Genomic DNA, 19,994 nt, shown 5'->3' on the forward strand with positions numbered 1-19,994 from the left:
AGCGACGAGCGTGTTAGGTTAACTCTTGAACATTTTATTATGAAAAGTCACTGCCCGCTATCGATAAGACGTTTCAAAAATTTTACCAATATTTGAATAAGTAATTTATAAGCAGTTTAGGTAGCGAGGAGCGAAGCGACGAGCGTGTAAGGTTAACTTTTGAACTATCACACGAGCCATGCGAGCGAAGCGAGCGAGTCACGGCAGCGGCCGGCCTAAATATTCAAATAGGTAGCGAGGAGCGAAGCGACGAGCGTGTTAGGTTAACTTTTGAACTACCTATCGCACGAGCCAAGCGAGCGAAGCGAGCGAGTCGCGGCAGCGGCCGGCCTAAATATTCAAATAGGTAGCGAGGAGCGAAGCGACGAGCGTGTTAGGTTAACTCTTGAACAGTTTATTATGAAAAGTCACTGCCCGCTATCGATAAGACGTTTCAAAAATTTAACAATATTTGAATAAGTAATTTATAAGCAGTTTCGACTGAGTGTAGAATCGCTGTTAGCAGATGTTTACAAATGGAAAGGAAATTCGAATGCATTTTCAAATGACTGAAGATTTCTGCCCTGGGATGAGCCGCGAGCTGCTTGCAGCTCGCGCACCACGCACCCTCGAAGGTGGACAGCCCCCCGGAATATAAAATATTTGAATAGGGAATTTATAAGCATTTCAGACTGACTGTAGAATCGCTGTTAGCAGATGTAACAAATGGACAGGAAATTCGAATGCATTTTCAAATGACTGAAGATTTCTGCTCTGGGATGAGCCGCGAGCTGCTTGCAGCTCGCGCACCACGCACCCTCGATGGTGGATAGCCCCCCGGAATAGAAAATATTTGAATGAGAAATTTATAAGCACTTCCGATTGACTGTGGAATCGCTATTAGCAGATGTTACAAATGGAAAGGAAATTCGAATGCATTTTCAAATGACTGAAGATTTCTGCCTTGGGATGAGCCGCGAGCTGCTTGCAGCTCGCGCACCACGCACCCTCGAAGGTGAACCGCCCCCCGGAATAGAAAATATTTGAATTTGAAATTTATAAGCACTTCCGATTTACTGTGGAATCGCTGTTAGCAGATAAAAGCAAATTGACGGGGAATCTTAACGCATTTTCAAACGACTGAAGATTTCTGCCCTGGGATGAGCCGCGAGCTGCTTGCAGCTCGCGCACCACGCACCCTCGAAGGTAAACCGCCCCCCGGAATAGAAAATATTTGACATTTATAAGCACTTCCGATTTACTGTGGAATCGCTGTTAGCAGATAAAAGCAAATTGACGGGGAATTTTAACGCATTTTCAAATGACTGAAGATTTCTGCTCTGGGATGATTCGCGGGCTGCTTGCAGCCCGCGCACTACGCTCCCTCGAAGGTTGACAGCCTCCCGGAGTGGAAAATACTTGAATGGGGAATTTATAAGCATTACCGACTGACTGTAGAATCGCTGTTAGCAGATGTAACAAATGGACAGAAATTTCGAATTTATTTTCAAATGACTGCCCTTTTGCTTCAACTCAAGGGCAAAAGAGGCTCGCGGGCTGCTTGCAGCCCGCGCACAACGCACCCTCGAAGGTCGACAGCATTCCAGAATAGAAAATATTTGAATTGGGAATTTATAAGCACTTCCGATTGACTGTGGAATCGCTGTTATCAGAAAATTACAAATGGACTGGGAATTCTAACACATTTTCTAATGACTGCCCTATTGCTTCAACCCAGGGGCAAAAGGGGCTCGCGGGCTGCTTGCAGCCCGCGCACAACGCACCAGCTAGTCTAATATTATAAAGCTGAAGAGTTTGTTTGTTTGTTTGTTTGAACGCGCTAATCTCAGGACTCAGGGATTACTGGTCCGATTTGATAAATTCTTTCGGTGTAAGATAGCCCATTTATCGAGGAAGGCTATTATAAGCTATATAATATCACGCTAAGTCCAACAGAGCCACGCGAGTGAAACCGCGGAGCGCAGCTAGTCTAATATAAAAATGAAACCCGTTTCGCGTTGTCACGGCATCACGTGTGAACGGCTGAACCGATTTCGATAATTCTTTTTTTATTATATTCCTTGAAGTATGAGGGTGGTTCTTATGTAGAGAAAACGTAAATATGTACCACGGGCTAAGCCGGGGCGGACCGCTAGTCTATACATAATTATAATAAATCTGTAGAAGGGTCAATTCTGTACATTGAAAATATTGAAAAAATAAATAGCATTATATATAATATATATTATAATAGTGTTACTGGATCGATACCAATCCCAAATATGTGATTAATTGTGTCTGTCTGTCTGTCTGCCTGTCTGTATGTGAAGACATCACGTGAAAACTAACGTTTCGATTTCGATGAAACTTGGTATAATTATACCTTATTATCCTGGGCGTAAAATAGGATACTTTTTATTCTGGAAAAATACGTAGGAAAAAAATTAATCTTAATTTTTCAGTTTTATCCATAGACGTATGTTCTGTAGAACAGCGAACACACGTTGCGTATTATTATAGGCCTAGGCGTATTTGGGTCCAATAGATATTTATAAGATGTCATTGTCAGAGTTACTCAAAATGGAGAAATCAACCATCCACGCGAAGACGGACATCCGCGCGGACGGAGTCGCGGGCGGAAGCTAGTACCTATACAATAAAATTAAAAGACATGATGGGCTATATTTATATCAATTAAATGCACAATGTAGGTATTAAAGGTATTTTATTGGATAATCGCTTTGTAATGTTTGCAATAAGCCATTTTTTCTTGTTAAAAGTTAAGGATAAAAATGCTTATTGTTGATTATCCCTAAAAGATAATTTAGACGTTTACCATCCAGAAATGCTGCAATAAATTATTTTGTTCTTTCTCATAGGCCAGCGTTTGCAATGAGAGCGCAACGAAATAACATTAGAAACTTCAATCTGTAGATCTCTTATGCATGTTGTAATTAAAAACATTCGCATCAAATCCGTAATTTTGAAGATCTAATATTATATGCATATAGGAACAGACAGCCAACGGGGAGCGACTTTGTTTTAAGTAAATGACGTGTAATGTAGTGATTATTAGCACATTAGGCGTATTTCTTATATGAGAACAATTAAATTGTCCTTATAACATCATAAAAAAAAATAAAAACGCTTAATATATTTTACTTTTATTTAAAAAAAAATATAGATACAAATTATGTAGTTTGATGAAAACTAAATATAAATATTATAATTTACTACATACTTAAATTAATCATAAATCTCAGCCAATCTCGGGTAATATCTTTCATTAATTCCAATTTCATATCCGACGCGCCACAATTTTCAAAATCAGCCAAATCGCTTTCTTCACAAAAACAAAATGGTAACATAATGAGGCTCAAACAAAAGTCATAATCGCGTATATTTTCATAGTCATCTTGAAATAATTTCCTTGGAAAAACCGTTTCAATATTAATATCGAAATGATGTTGAAAATCCTTAAGGGTACTGTAGTATAGTTCTTTAGATCGTCTTAGGTCGGTCTTAGATAGAGACAAAAATGTATAAAATAATAATATATATTTTTTTAAATTTAACGTAAGAATAAGAAACAAAAAATATATGTTAGTTTTCTTATTATTTAATCAGTTGTTCCTGTGAGAGCATTTGGTATCAAGGGGAGCAATAGACTCACGTATGTTTAAGAAAGGATAAAAATAAAACGAAATAAAGATAAATTTAATTCAACGTATTCTATATATTTACAAAAACTTAAGTAAAATTAACAATCCTAAAACTTAATCAAATGCTTAAATTCTTCATAAATCTCAGCCATCCTAGGGAAGTACCTTTCATCAATTTTCAGTTCTATCTCTTTGGCAGGAACATTTTCAAAATCAGGTATATCATTTTCCTCACACAATATAAACGGTAATATAACTAAGGCCAAATAAAAACCATATTCACGTATGCTCTCATAGTCGTTGTCAAATGTTTTCCTCGGAAAAACTGTTTCTACGTCAATATCAAAGTTTTGTAAGAAATCCTTGAGAGTACTGAAATATAATTCTTTTAAATCATTTTCGTGTTTTTTCCTGAATGTTCCATCTGTTCCTGTATATAATAGGTAAATCAAGTCTGTAATAGGTGATCCATAGAAAAACAGTTGATAATCGATTGGGATAACTTCTTCAATAGCCTCATCCTGAAAACAAAAATACAACGATTTTTAATGAAATTATTCGTCTCAAAATTAGCCTAGATATATATTTTTACTATAAATTCTATAGCATCAATTTATTAGGTTAATTACGTTTCATCAAACTTTTTCAAGAGAACCTTGGGTTGCTTTTATTTCAGAATAGCAAAGCAGAACAGTAACAGCGAAAGTCAGAAAATATTCGTATATTATGTTTACTGAGAAATTCCACGTGGAAGCACACAAAAGAAACAAAGTCTACATCATTAATAATTATTATATATCATAAAGCGTCAACTTACGTTATCTTTCATCAGTATATTATTTGGTCTGTAATCTCCATGGCAGAAGCAATTCACAGAAGAAACCGTATCTGTCATATATTTCGCATAATTTGAAAATAAAACGGAATAGTTGTTTATAATTTTTTCTTTTACAGGTTCATCCAATCTTTGTATAGCCAATTTAACACTTTTACTCGTCAACTGCTCAAAATGTTCATTGAAATGAACCACTGGCTTGAAAGTTTTCTTTTTATTATTGAAATAGTCAGGCATTTTTTTCTGTATAACAAAAGAGAGAGCATGAAACTTCGCAAGTTCCTTGATGGCGGCTTCAGCAAATTGTAACGATATCACGTCCATACGGAACAACACGTTGAATCCCTTCACTTTCAGATTTTCCAAAATAATAGCATCACTGCTTGATTCATTGTAACATTTAACAGTTTTTAACATCTCATGTGGAGCAATGTTAGCCTCAAGTTGTAGTTTTTTGTAGAGTGCACTAAGTTCCGTATAAAAATATATTTCTCTTAAGTATACTTCACTCATGGACATGTGTTCTTGGAACACATCTTCACCGAGCGATTGTTTTATAAACAAGTTAGTTTCCTTTTCACCTTCACCCGTTCTACCAGTTATTCTGACTACAAACAACTTTCCCATGAAATTTCCACCATCGGCAGTTAAAGCTTCAGCTTGTATCTTGAACGTTAAATATCCTTCATTTTTTATTATTCTACCAATAGAGTTTTTAACATTTGGGTGTAGTGAGTCTTCTTCCACACAAACATAAATTTGACGATCCTCTTGAAACATTTGAAAATCACTTTTTTCTTCAACTTGCATTCTGAAATATTTATGATTTATAGAGAAGGTATACGGTTGTATAATAATAGAATTCAAAAATGGTTGTATTTATATACCGCGGATGAGATAAGGAATAATAATATGTTTGCGACGATTAATTGTTTAAACTACTTGTTATCTTTGAAAAGTAAATCAGTGTTATTCCAGTATATATTCAGTAATTTATAATTTGAATTATATCTGTAAAGTCATAAACTTGTGGGATAAAAAAAAACCCACGTTATATTAGTCTTATACATTGGCTCGATTTTAGTCGCTATCTTTTCAAAACAAAGGAAGGAATAAACAAAGTATTGATGAATGAAGTAATTTTTTAAAAGTTTATAAGGGAGCTTACGGGTACTTAACATTTTCTTTAAATGGGGTCTTGTTTTTTTGCACAATTTTATATTTTCTTTATTTTCGACGTTTGGTCTTAAGAATCCCAAGAAAAGCGCTACCATTTTCTGGACACAAGTTTCTCAAACTTCACCGAACACAATATCAAGGAGAATTAACCTGTCAAGAGCCTTGCTCTTTATAAGTATTAAATAAAGTTTTCGCTTTGATCGCGCAACTCGGTTCAAAATGCCAAGGAATCCATTATGAAAGAAAAAAGTCATGAACATATTAAAATTTCTTTTGTTCCCAACCAGGGCGAAATAAAACAGTACATTTGCTAAGAGACAATAGAGTTGTTCCATCTGTAAAGTGGACCACAGTCACACCGAAATGAATATAACATACATAAAATTCTCGTGTCGCGGTGTTTGAAGTTAAACTCCACACTGGCATGATTGATTCTCATGAAATTTTGTTCGCTCGCTCGCTCGCTTCAGCCGTGGGACGTCCACTGCTGGATGAAATTTTGTATTCATAATAAAATAGTTCATAATAAAGTAGGTCTGAAAATTGGACAATATCTATTTTGCATACCCATAAATGATAAGAGTAAGGCAGAACAACGTTTGCCGGGACAGCTAGTAACACAATATAATAATAATAAATAATGGATCTTAAAATTCACGATGACTAATGGTTTCATGTTTAATGTCAACATAATTTCCTGTAGTAAATGTTGTTATGAAAAATAATCTTGCCAAATGCATAGTCAAACATTTCAATATATTTAACAATACGTTTGTGTCGTCATAATATTTTAACAAGTAGGCTTTATCACATTGGAATGCATTTACACAAAGTATCAACAAACTCAAAGTACCTACTATGATACATTTTAAGTAGTTTATATTTACTGTCATTTTCTTAACGCAATATTATATACGCAATATTTTGCAAACAAAGATAGAAAAGTTACATAAAACAACCTTATTTCACTTTGTTGATCTCAATTCAATATGGCTAAAAGTTCTTTGTACCACTTTGTACTTCAGGTTTAAATTTTAATTGTCATAACACAAATAGTAGATTGACCTTGCCTTGACCTTGCTATGTGTGAAATTCAGATGTTTGTCAAACAAAAAGATTCAAAGATTTAATGTTAAGTAAAAGTATATAAAGGAGATATGAGATATCAAATATTTGCTCTCTATCTTTATAACATAATAATTGTATTTATTTATTATGAAATAGCGGTCCACCCCGGCTTCGCCCGTGGTACATATTTACGTTTTCTCTACATAAAAACCATCCTCATATTTCAAGGAATATAATAAAAAAGAATTATCGAAATCGGTTCAGCCGTTCTCGAGTTATGCGCTTACCAACACATTTTGCTATTCATTTTTATATTAAAGATGAAAGAATTTTCCTCTTACGTTGTTTTGTTTCTCTGTGAGAGTCACAGATTGTACAATACTTATTTATAACTATGTTTACCTTTTTCTTACACATTTTTTTTAAAGTACATAATACGATCGTATTGATATTCGATTTCCTATGTCATATTATGATATTTGATCTATATAATTTACGAATTTTGTTATATTGAAATATTACCTCTAAAAAAAATCTCTAAGTGTTTTTTTAAATCAAAATTAAAAATTTCTAGCAATAATCATGAAAAAATTGCTGTACATGTTCTTCTCTCTAGTATCGAAATATATCGAGCTCTATTATTAGTATCGATTTCCAGTTCACGGTGTGATAGCGGGCCAGTCTCGCACCGCTCGCCCGACCTTGGTCGGATCGACCGCTTACAAACGTTAGGGGACTTTTCGACGTTATCCAATAGCTTTCAATCCGGTACGAAAGCGCGTTTCATACAAATTGGTAGCTGTATGTTTGGATTAACTTGAGGTTATTTAGCTCGAGCATACCTCTGTTGTACGGTGGTTTAGAGATCGAGTTTTGGGATTAACCCCGTAGGAAGATTCGGACTGACGGATGTTAAGGCTGAATATTTACTTACCCATAAATATAGTTGAACAGAGAGATAAATATGTAACGTATCCGCGCCAAGGGATCGTTATATTACGCAAATTTTCCCCGAGAAGATTACGAAAGATGGTGTAACACCTTGCAATATTTTATTTATTATGTGTGATGCCTTTGATCTTTTTAATATGTTAATATTTATCAGGGTGTGTTATTTCTTCTTCCTGAACTTTGCAAAAGTAAATATGTATTACAATATAGAAATTTTCAATATTATGTACTTAAACGTAGGTTAATTCAATTCAATAACAATTATTACGGAAGATCATGTGTCTTGTGGATGCTGTAATCAAATTACTTTTACGGAGCAGTGAAGAACGTTGTAAAAGCGGGAAAAAAATATTCCTTTTGAGCGCAGACGAAGTTGCATGGGTCAGCGATAACGTAAATTACAGTACATATTTCCTATATACAATATACACAGTATATTTTAAATATGTAAGTACTTCCCTTACGATTCAAAAGATATAGAAAGAAGAAAGACAGAAAACCAGTTTATTCCACCATACAAGTCACACAGTATAAGAAAAAAAAACAATATATAATCTGTTATATACCAATGTACCTATAGTCTAACATTAGTAATCGAATTCCGTTAGTCCATTTGCTATGTAACTATTATTGAAGCTTGAAAGAGATGAAAGCAAAGTAAATGTACCTACGTTACATTACTACACGTTCAAAGGACAAGGTGCTGTTTGGAAGATTCGCTTTTGGCGGGAGAAGAAAAATAACAAATCATTTTAGTTTTTTCTTATTTCATCTGGTTAGCAACCAGATTTACAAGTCGATTAAAGGTCGTCCAATCGACCATTACATGATCTTTGGGAAGGATCATGAAAATTGGGAAGAAAAAAAAACTGAATTTTCATTGTTTTATATCGTACTAGCTTCCCGCCTGCAGCTTCGCCCACTTTGTCTTAAACCTAATAAATTGTAAGTAGACTAAAACCGTCCTCATGAATGAATCTATCTATTAAAAAGATTCGCATCAAAATCCGTTGCTTAAATTTAAGGATTTAACACACGAAGGGACATGGGGACAGAGAAAGATAAAGCAATGAACATTTAGTTATACAAATGTCATAATGGAATATAAAAGCACAAGTGATAACTGCGTTAAAAACAACCGACTTCAAACTTGCACTTGCAAAAATGCCCATAAAATAAAAACTACTTGGCCTATCCGAATAAAATTTTTATGGGACCAATTCGACACCATCCCGCATCGAACAAAAAAAGAATCACGTAAATCGGTTCAGAAACCTCGTAGTAATCGGTGTACATACATAAAAAAAAAACATACCGGCCGAATTGATAACCTCCTCCTTTTTTTGAAGTCGGTTAAAAATAATATCGTTCTAACGACATAAAAATGAGGACATAAAAGGCCAAGGTAAATGACATCGTTACAATACACAACTATGGAAAGTAATAAAAGTTTCAAAAATGTCAACAAACTTCTTGGAACTTGAAATTTATTATAACAATCGAAATTTGTTAGAAGTTTCGCATAAAAACATCGAATACTAGCTGTGCCGCGCGGTTTTACCTGGGCAAGCAAACATTTCTATTTTTTATCATACCATGAATCATCAAACCTGTTAAGTGGTTTTCACATGAATGAATAACAAACAAACATTCATACATTGTTTACAGTCGTTTAATTGAACATTTTCTTATAGCACAATTTATACATGAAAATGTTAACAGAGGTTTACACGTAAAACTCTACCGCAATTTTAAGCGAATTTAACGTTCGAAAGACACACAATACATCCAAAACTCTATGAGCATTGTCTTGCAAGTCAATCTAAATTTGTATAAAATCGATCCAAAGGTCACATTGAACGTTGAGTCGCAAATTGGTCGCAATTCCCTGAACACTAGGCTACTTCACGGCTAACCATTGACCGGGTTGTTAACGGGCCTTGTCACTTTGTGTTCGCTAGAAATCATTATATTCGCCCTCTCAATGTATTGTTCTGTTAACTGCTTCTATAAGTTTACAAATTCACATGAGAGAATAATTTAGGATCCATTAATAAATTTAAATCAGAAATATCCTCTTGGATATGTAAAAAACTTGATAAAAAACAAGTTGAATATTAAAATTGAAACATAAATATTAAACTTGTTATTATTATTTTTTGTTTTTCCTTATGCTGAATATATATATCGTTTATTTCTTATTCTTTCATTGATATAGTTATGTCCAATATTTCCATAGAGACGAAAGGAAGGAACAATATTAGTTTGGTATTCCGATAGTAATAAATCCAAAAGAAGGTAAGTAAAGAAGAAGTTTTGTCTTCATGCTTTGATAATTTCTGAGTTTAGGTTTCCCTGTGCAAGCCGAACTCTGTTATGTTAAGACAATGTGTATAGACAATGAGTATGTGTAATGTGTATGTATTTATAACGTTACTATCTATCTTTAAAAATAACCTGAAAGTATTTGAAAAAGAATAGAAGACAGGGAAAGGTATTCTTATAGGGATACAGCAACCATCAAAAAATTTGTAACAAATCAAACCCAGTACTCAACCTAAAGCAAATCCGTTAAAATAACAACTCAGATTCAATTTTAGTCAATTAAAATACTTTATAACAGGTTGTATAAACAATGAGGAACAAAAACTTCTCGACGAACTTTTTGGCCATTAACTTATTTCTCGTTTTCTCTCCTTATTTTCATTCTGTTACACAAAACAAAGTCTAGACACTTTATAACACTAATAAGGTTGAATTCTTTGAATATAAAACGTAGGGCTTACATATTCGTACCAGGTAACCGAAAAAGGCCCAAAAAGTCGGCCAATACTAACAAATCAACCAAATTATGAGTGTTTGACATAAGTAATGAGTTAAATCATCTGAAGTTTGCATTACTCCAATCAAATCTTTTGACAAATCCCACGACCACGTTTTCCACTAAATTAAACACAGCCTTTAATCTCTCGAGCAACATCAATCAAGTCTTCGTAAACATGTTTACTAAGAACCCTTGAAAAAATATTTTCGAAGCGCCTAAGAGATTACTTTTTCTCTGCCTCTATGCTCCAGGTATTCTGTGTGTTTTACGAGAATTTTATCGTTTATAATATAGGTGTCTTTAGAGCTAACGTGAGGCACTAAATCCTTGAGACTATCTGATTAGACGTGTACCATATATCCATCCTTGGAACATAATTACGTGGCCAGGATAAATTACTAGTTAGGTCTAGGAAAGTTAAGGGTTCAATTAGCCTACATATTTGTATCAGCCAAGTACATTTTTAAGATCCTTCGAAAAATGTAATTTGACGCAATATTTTAATTAGTCCATATAATATAAACATACTAATATTATAAATGCGAAAGTAACTCTGTCTGTCTGTCTGTTACTCAATCACGCCTTAACTACTGAACCAATTTGCATGAAATTTGGTATAGAGATATTTTGATACCCGAGAAAGGACATAGGCTACTTTTTACCCCGGGACATAGGATAGGTTTTATCCCGGAAATCCCACGGGAACGGGAACTATGCGGATTTTTTTTGACTGCGCGGGCGATGCCGCGGGTGGAAAGCTAGTATAATATAAAAAAGTCAAATAATAATTACAATGGTTACGGTAATAACATAGTACATCTTTTAGTATTAGGGTAATAACGTAATAACAGTAATAGGTGGTAATAGTGAGGGGTTGGATTAAGAGACAGACACACGCAGATGGCCCCATAAACAGCGTATAGAGAATACTTAAATGCGGTGTACATCATTGCTATTGCTTTATTAATTACTAGGTTTCCGCCCGCGGCTTCGCCCGCGTTTTCAAAGAAAAACCCGTTCCCGTAGGATTTCCGGGATAAAACCTATCCTATGTCCTTTCTCGGGTATCAAAATATCTCTATACCAAATTTCATGCAAATTGGTTCAGTAGTTAAGGCGTGATGAGTAACAGACAGACAGACAGACAGAGTTACTTTCGCATTTATAATATTAGTATGGATTACTTATCACCCTGACAATGTCGTAAATTGGGAACAGGCTAATATAATATTAATATCGGGTAAAATACCGCCTTCCTCACCGCTATAATAAGCGAGGCATCAAAGAGTTAATTCAAACGCGTTTACCAAAGCGTGATTAATAGTTAATTATGCTCATTTAATAGTATATTAACTCTTTGGTGACGCAAAATGACGACGAGGATTTTAATTACAGGGCGGTGCGGATTTTCGGAGAATATTTTTGCGAGTGGCGGAAATTTGCTCATTTTAAATGGTGTTCTTGTATACAATATTAAATATTTACACTTCATTAAGTCGTTTATATCTAGAAAGACAAACGTATGGTATTGTTTTAAATCTATATCTATATATATATATATAATATAAAACTCAAAGGTGACTGATATTGTGATCTATCAACGCACAGCCCAAACCACTGGACGTATCGGGCTGAAATTTGGCATGCAGGTAAATGTCATAACGTAGGCGTCCCCTAAGAAAGGATTTTAGAAAATTCATACCCTAAAGGGGTAAAATAGGGGATGAAAACTTATACCATGAAAAATTATCTTTTCCACGCAAGTGAAGCTGCGGGCAACAGCTAGTATGTATGTAGGAAGGGTAATATTATTAATACTGTGACCATACTCATGTTCAATGGAGGCGGTCTTGATAGAGGATCGAGTTACAATGGTATTTGATACATACATGTTAGAGCGTGGTTGTATTACGTAATTAAATACTGATATAATATTTCTTAGACATCCTTGACGACCAAAGTCAAGACAAGAATGAATCGCAACTGCAGACGACCGTTATTTATAGGACGATCACAACAACTATTCGAGTGGCGTGACAGTGTGAGTCAGCGCAGGTGTTATTTGTGTTGTTTTGATCGTTATTTTGAATACGACATGAAATATTATTATTACTTCATAATTAAATGATTGTTAATACTTTTATTCAATTGATTATTATTAATATAATTAATTAAGTTAAGCAATTGATTTACTTTTAAATTAAACGCGCTAACACGGCCATTCTGAAAACAGCTCGTGCTCTGAGCGTTAATTCAAACAATCAGGTTATTATTATTTCCCGCCCAGTTGTAAGACTAAGTCACAGAAAACCCGTACAGACAAGTGGCATTCGATTCTATTATTATCCACCCAGTTGTCAGACTAAGTGAAGACCCGTACAGACAAGTGGCAGTCGATTGTATTATTATCTGCCTAGTTGTCAGACTAAGTCACAGAAGACCCGTACAGACAAGTGACATTCGATTGTATTATTATCTGCCCAGTTGTCAGACTAAGTCACAGAAGACCCGTACAGACAAGTGACATTCGTTTGTATTATTATCTGCCCAGTTGTCAGACTAAGTCACAGAAGACCCGTACAGACAAGTGGCATTCCATTGTATTATTATCTGCCCAGTTGTCAGACTAAGTCACAGAAGACCCGTTCAGACAAGTGGCAGTCGATTAATTTTCATAATTAGTTTCCATTACCGCTAACACGGTCATCTAAATTTCGTTTTTGGTACTATTCTTACATGTACATAGGACACAATAGTAGTCTAGCGATTGCTTGTACTTTTCGCTTCATAGCAATCATTGTCAAGTATTAATTGTGATTTGATATTAAGTTTTTCCAGCTGCGAACAGCGACTTCTGTATCTCATCTGTATCTCAACTCTCAAGTGATAACCATAAGTCCTGGAACATAATTAAAAGTTAAAACACAAGTTATATCTGGCTTGGCCATAGTAAAACAATAACGTCCTCGTACGTTCATTTGAAATGAGTAGGTACGGTTATTTATTTCGTGATGTCAAAACACAATGTTTTAACACAAACATAACCGCTCGGCCAAACTGACCTTATAGAACACCAGTCACATCCACATGATGAACTCAAACTCAAATATTGATTTATTAAACTGGATTTCGCTAATAAGCGTTTTTCAATCGTCAAAAATAAAGAAAAATAACAATTTACTACCACAATAGCTTACACTGGGCGCCATCGAAGGCACCACACTGGATTCAAATTCCCTGGGATCAAAAACTTATTATTTGTGACATAAACACGTCGTTCGCTTACCACAATAATTAAAAGCTCAAATATCCTGGACAACCGCCCGGATTACACATCACATTATAATATTGATGAACTACATTACCGTTACAATATTCCACACCACAAACATTTACTTCACACAACGCACAGGAAAACACACATTGTGCGAGTTCCTTCATCCTTGTTTACTTGAAGTCAATTCATTTAAATTTTTCGAAGGTTGAAGTCCACAGTGGTATACTGTCATGATGGTGACAGTGACAGTTGCACACTGTCTCGTAGTATGATGGAAGAATTTGTGCCAGCCTGTCAGGATTCCGAGTAAAGGGCTGGCTCGTCCTCTGCTTCTGATGTTAGAGCGTGGTTGTATTACGTAATTAAATACTGATATAATATTTCTTAGACATCTTTACTCGACCAAAGTCAAGACAAGAATGAATCGCAACTGCAGACGACCGTTATTTATAGGACGATCACAACAACTATTCGAGTGGCGTGACAGTGTGAGTCAGCGCAGGTGTTATTTGTGTTGTTTTGATCGTTATTTTGAATACGACATGAAATATTATTATTACTTCATAATTAAATGATTGTTAATACTTTTATTCAATTGATTATTATTAATATAATTAATTAAGTTAAGCAATTGATTTACTTTTAAATTAAACGCGCTAACATACATATCATCACGGTAATTTACAATAGTTATGTAACCAAATGTAGATAGTACTAATTTTCGTATGTGTACATACTCAATAAATAATAATAAATTATATTCCACTATTTTCTAAATAAAATGTCTGAAAAGATTTGATGTTTATCGTAAAAATTGTCTCAATTGTTGAAATGACAAAAGCTTGGTTATTTACCAAACGTGTCTTCATTATTTACACGTTTTCACAAATATTACGTGCGATATTTTGTTTCCATAAATATTTTTTTTCTACATGTAATGATAAACAAATTGCGATTTGCACAAATTAGTATAAGTGAATCTTTTCAAGGTCGATTTGGCCCGTAATAATAAATTACGAATCACTCCAACCCTCGAGAGATCCAACAGATATCGGTAAACGAAGGTAATTTTCAGAGAAATTAAATTCACAGAACTTTATCTTCATCTGAGAGCCATATAATTGATTAATTCCCGCCGGACCATTTGATAAAAAAGAAAAATATTAACGATTCGCAGTCAAAGGCGGTTTAATTTAAATACAATCGAAATAGAGCAGGATGATTAATTTGCTTTTAGCTGCCTGTATATTTTAATCGTTCAGATTTATGGAATACAGAACTAAAATTAAGTTATAAATGGTCTTAAAGGATACTTTCGAATCTTAATTTTGAACTTCTTTTATGATTTCTTTTATTAAGTTTTTGAAACTTCATTATTTATTTACTCTCTTCAGACCACTTTATGAAATTTGTAAGGAGTTCATGAAAGGGGCAAATTCCACGATAGGACCACGACATAAAATATTATTAAGTTTAAAATTAAATATCTGAAGAGCTAGCTTCAAAGTTGAACCTATTTGTGTGCATTTTATAGTTTATGTGAGTCGGCGATGACTTAAATGTTTAACAAACATTTGCTTAAAATTTATCATATTAAATAAATGTTATTTCCTTTCCAGATACCAACCATGAGGGGTAAACCAAACATAACATAGCGTCTACAATGGGATCTCCAACGCATTCCATCCAGCCAATCACCATGAATCGTTGTCCAATACACATTATTCTGCCGATCCTCGCCATCCTACTACCATACACATCCACACTGAACTTACCCAGTGGAGACCCAGCTCCAGGAAGATCACCAGGACCACCTGTTGAAGAAACCAAGCTTGAAGGCAATCAAGAACTACCAATAGACACATTTGATGACAACCTGGAACTTCCCATAGAGATATACGATGAAACAACAACAGATATGACTACAGTAGAAGCTATAGGTGACGCGTGTGATTACGCGAGGATTCCAAGTGACAGTGCAGAAGTGGTGACGCTTGGTGACAGTGAAAGTGAAGTGAATTTGACGGTCAGTCATCCTGTGTTCGATGTGGCTGAGCTGGTGCGAGGTGTTGTTTATGATGGTAAGACATTTTATTAATATATTTTTTTCAGGACAATTTTTCACACACGGCACGATCTGATCCCATACTAAGCTTTCGCTTGTGTTATGGAGACCAGATGGCTGATAAACATAAATATATAATTTTTAAATAAATACTTATATAGATATTCAACACCCAGACACAGAGCAAACATATTTGCCCCGGGTGGGAATCAAACCCACGACCTCTAGCTTGGAAGGCAGGGCTACTACCAAACAAGCCAATCGGTCAGTCAAAATAGATGGTTATAAAAATAAATTTAAACAAAATGTAAGTAACAGTTAATACTATGAAATGATAGTTTTATAATTGTAATTAAATTATAGAAAACAAACTTTAAGTAACAGGTGATAAAGTGAAAAGAATAGGTTTGTAATTCTAATTAAATTAAGTAAATGCTTATTAATATTGGATAGCCTTTGATCTTTCAAGTAGTGCTCTATATATTTTAAAATGTTATTTAATGCTGTAATATCGTTTAAAAGTTTGATGAATACCAGGCTTGATATGAAAACGGATTATTTCCATTTATAATGAGATTGAAATTGCTGTATTGTTTCGTCTCGTCGCTTAATTGGGTAACTGCTAGATGTATACAAATGATAATTCCAACGATATAATGCCTAAATTCGAAACTATATTTGGTAATGTTAAATGAGTTATTCATACAACATGGATGCCTCATTAGAGATGGAACAAGCAAATGCGATGAAATTTTTTTATAACACGGGGGTTAAATTTTTATCAAGATTTCAGTTATTTTGCTGTTTGGTTCTTAAAGAGGTCGAAAAGTTTATTGGATTGACCCTGTACCGCTCAATTCAAAAGTTACCAAGATTGAAGAAGAAAATATCGAACAAAACATCTTTAAACATCCAACTTTTAACTTGAGACACCACAAAATTTCGGACAATGAAAATTCAAAAGGAAAATATCATAAAACGTTTAACATTAAGAATCACAGGCGAAATCTCCGCGGCGAAAGAAGCTCAAATTAATGACTTCACAAAAGTGGAAGTTCGCAAACACTTAAGTTACTAACAAGTTGGGGTGTTCGTGCAAAAACTCTTAAGACCTGGGGATTCTTGCAGGAATATCAATGAGGCGTAAGGTGGACCTGATGTGTTCAACGTTGAATTGTTCTAACGAAGTACGGTAGGGGCATTACAATATCCTTTACCTATTTTGTATTATGTAACTAATGCTGGGTATGTCAAGGGTGGTGGTTCGGACTATATTCCTATTTCTGCAATTACATAACATTCTAATAGTTTTTTTTTTCACCTAATATAATGAACCTAACTACTTAGGGTATCATTATTGAAAATTACGATCTAGCCTTATACTGTAGGCTAATGAGTTATATAAATCTAACTTAATTTGCTAGGTAAAGTATGTCTAAGAACGTGTCCATTAACACTTTTCTTAATGTCTCTATTAAGGCGAAGACACTTCGTTCATGTGTTCTTTATGAATAGCACTCACTATATTACACTAACACTTCACTAAACTAACTCAAAAGGTTTCGTCCTTTTCAGTCTTCTAATTTAATAGTGATGTTTTAAGTTTCTTAGGGGCTTGGCCAATAGTATAGATTCCGCATGTTAAAATATTAAAACGAATACAACATGCGGATACTGACCACCTTTCTCCATAAAACTCATGCACGTAAACTTATGCTCATAATTCTGGTGAAATTTCTAAACTCTTTCTCACGTAAACACCCTATAGCAAAAATCTCAACCCAAGGTCATAAAATTGCTACAAAAGAAACCTTTATGATCCTAGACTTATGAATGCGTAGAAGGAGTTACGAGGGAAAGCCAAATACTTAAAGAGAATACAAAAATGTTTCAAAGTCTTCACCAAATTTCAGTGGCCAAACTGAACTTGCGCCTACAGTATTATATTTACTAATAATATTATGAAACTAAAGAGTTTGTTTGTTTGCTTAAACACGTTAATCTCAGGAACCATGGGTCCGATATGAAAAATTATTTTACTGTTAGGTATAAGATAGATGGGTATAAGGCTATATTATATTATCACGCTAAGACCAATAGGAGTGAAGCAATGCGGGTAAAGTCGCTGGGCACAGCTATTAAGCGTATATGCATGAACAAATTCAATTCCTCCTTTACCATTTCATCAGAAGTAAAGATGACCTTTACAAAGCTCAGGTATGTTAAAGTCTAACTTTACTGAACTTCATTTGTAACTATGAGCGTATGTAGAAACAAATGCATTCCATCACTTTCACATAATAAATCGCAGATAACCTTTCCAAAGGTCAGGTAAAGCAAAGTCCAAAAGGTTTGTATCTGTAGCTTTACAAACAGTCCTCTGCAATTACGAGAAGCGACAGAAGACGGAATTTTAAATGCGCTGTTGCAATCATTCCACTGTGAATTGGTAATTTCAATTATCACCGATACAATATTCATAACAGCCATGAGTTGGTCTGTGCCAGACGTAACAAATACATAGCACTTAGTTGACGGTTGCACGTGGTATAAAGCAGGCTACACACGTACCTGGGGCAGGGGCAATATTGGAACAATCTCGGTTGCACGGTCGGAGCAATTTCAACTGTTCTCTAAATTGACCCTGCTTGCCTATACACATCACGATTAAGGAGCCAATTAGGGTGCAAATCCAATATTGCCCCTGCTGTAGCTACGTGAGTAGCCAGCTTTAAGTGTATATTTAAAGCACATTTTTTATGCAATAATAAATAGATGAGTGCAATTGACATTGCAAATTTTGTAAGAACGCTTTACGTGTTTGTTTTTAGCTTTTAAACGTGAAGGTTGAAATTATTAAGAGAGTTAATTAATGGTTTATATTTTGTGATGTTTTTTATGATTTGAAAATGCAAACTACTTTATATATTATAAATAAAAGAGCTCTACTATTCTCGAGATACAGTTATAATATGTTACATAATATTATGTTATTACTTTATAATATTTTACCTTTAATATATACTTTTTTATCTATACAGCTGTTAAAAAAATAGTTAAAACGTTTATATAAACATTGTAATGCTAGAGATCGCTAAATATTGCGTTAAATAGCTAGCCTTCCCTCTAACTTCCAGACTTCTTTTAGCTGCATTTTACGACTGCTTTTTTAAACCACTTATTTTATCTAATATTAGCTTTTGGTCCGTTGTCTTCGTACGCTTTGTCTCAATCCTAACAAATTATTTACTAAATTCTTCCTCGAGAATCACGCTAACTTTTTCAATAAAACTGCATCAAATTCTGCTGCGTAGTTTAAAAAATATTAATTATAAATAGAGACGGACGGGAAGCATCAGCGATTTTGTTTTATGCTGTCTAGTGATAAACAAAATCACATAATCTGATATTTATTTGAAGTAAAATTTATAATAATATGCGAAAACAAAACATTTACCAATGCCGAAATGTTCCCCACATCATAATAATATTATTATAATGCAGAGGAAGTTTCTGCAACGTTGGCTTTCAGAGTTCGGCTTGCGGCTTGAATAACTGACTCTGTTTCCAATCAATGACATAATATTATATGAATAAACATTAATGGTATTTACATATACAGTAAATAAATACAAGAAAATTCAATGCAAAGGGAAAGTTCTTTATATCGGAAGAAGTGTCTATTAATGAGGGAAACAATATATTTTATTTTTACGGTGTAAACCCACTGTAATTTAAAGGTAATTCGATGAAAATTGACAGATTATAATATGTTTGTGCAATTGAAAAATCTTTGTGTTCTATCATACATTAATCTAATGATAAAGATAGCGTTATTGGAAACAATTAGCACATCCATATTAATAAATACTTTTCTCTTCAAGTGTTAATTATTGTTTATTAGCTTGCCGCCCGCGGCTTCGCCCGCTTTGTCTAACCTAATAAATTTTATACTAAAACTCTTGAATCACTCTATCTATTAAAAAAAACAGCATCAAAATCCGTTGCGAAGTTGTACAGATTTAATTATACAACGGGACATGGAGGGACAGAGAAAGCGACTTTGTTTTATACTGTATAGTGATAGAGATAATATTATATTGCCATGGACTTCTTGTTATCTACTACGTATACCAAGGGGCACTACCTATATA

General features: G+C 34.3%; 2 protein-coding genes across 2 annotated transcripts in view; one reads left to right on the forward strand and one right to left on the reverse strand.

Annotated features, from left to right (window-relative positions):
* LOC123694586 overlaps window positions 1-19,994 on the forward strand; it is a 185,414-nt gene that overhangs the window by 39,804 nt on the left and 125,616 nt on the right. Inside the window, exon 2 of the mRNA XM_045640053.1 lies at window positions 15,395-15,856. Within this exon, the coding sequence (XP_045496009.1) occupies window positions 15,439-15,856 (418 nt within the window). The 5' untranslated portion in view covers window positions 15,395-15,438. The remainder of the gene's footprint in view (window positions 1-15,394; window positions 15,857-19,994) is intronic.
* LOC123694593 lies at window positions 3,692-5,330 on the reverse strand. The gene is made up of 2 exons (XM_045640064.1): window positions 4,459-5,330; window positions 3,692-4,162 (listed from the first exon to the last, which is right to left on the reverse strand). The coding sequence occupies exons 1-2, from the start codon at window positions 5,284-5,286 to the stop codon at window positions 3,749-3,751; spliced, it is 1,242 nt and encodes a 413-aa protein (XP_045496020.1). The 5' UTR covers window positions 5,287-5,330; the 3' UTR covers window positions 3,692-3,748.

This window comes from Colias croceus, chromosome 9, assembly GCF_905220415.1.
Source record: "Colias croceus chromosome 9, ilColCroc2.1".
Taxonomy (NCBI): Eukaryota; Metazoa; Arthropoda; class Insecta; order Lepidoptera; family Pieridae; genus Colias; species Colias croceus.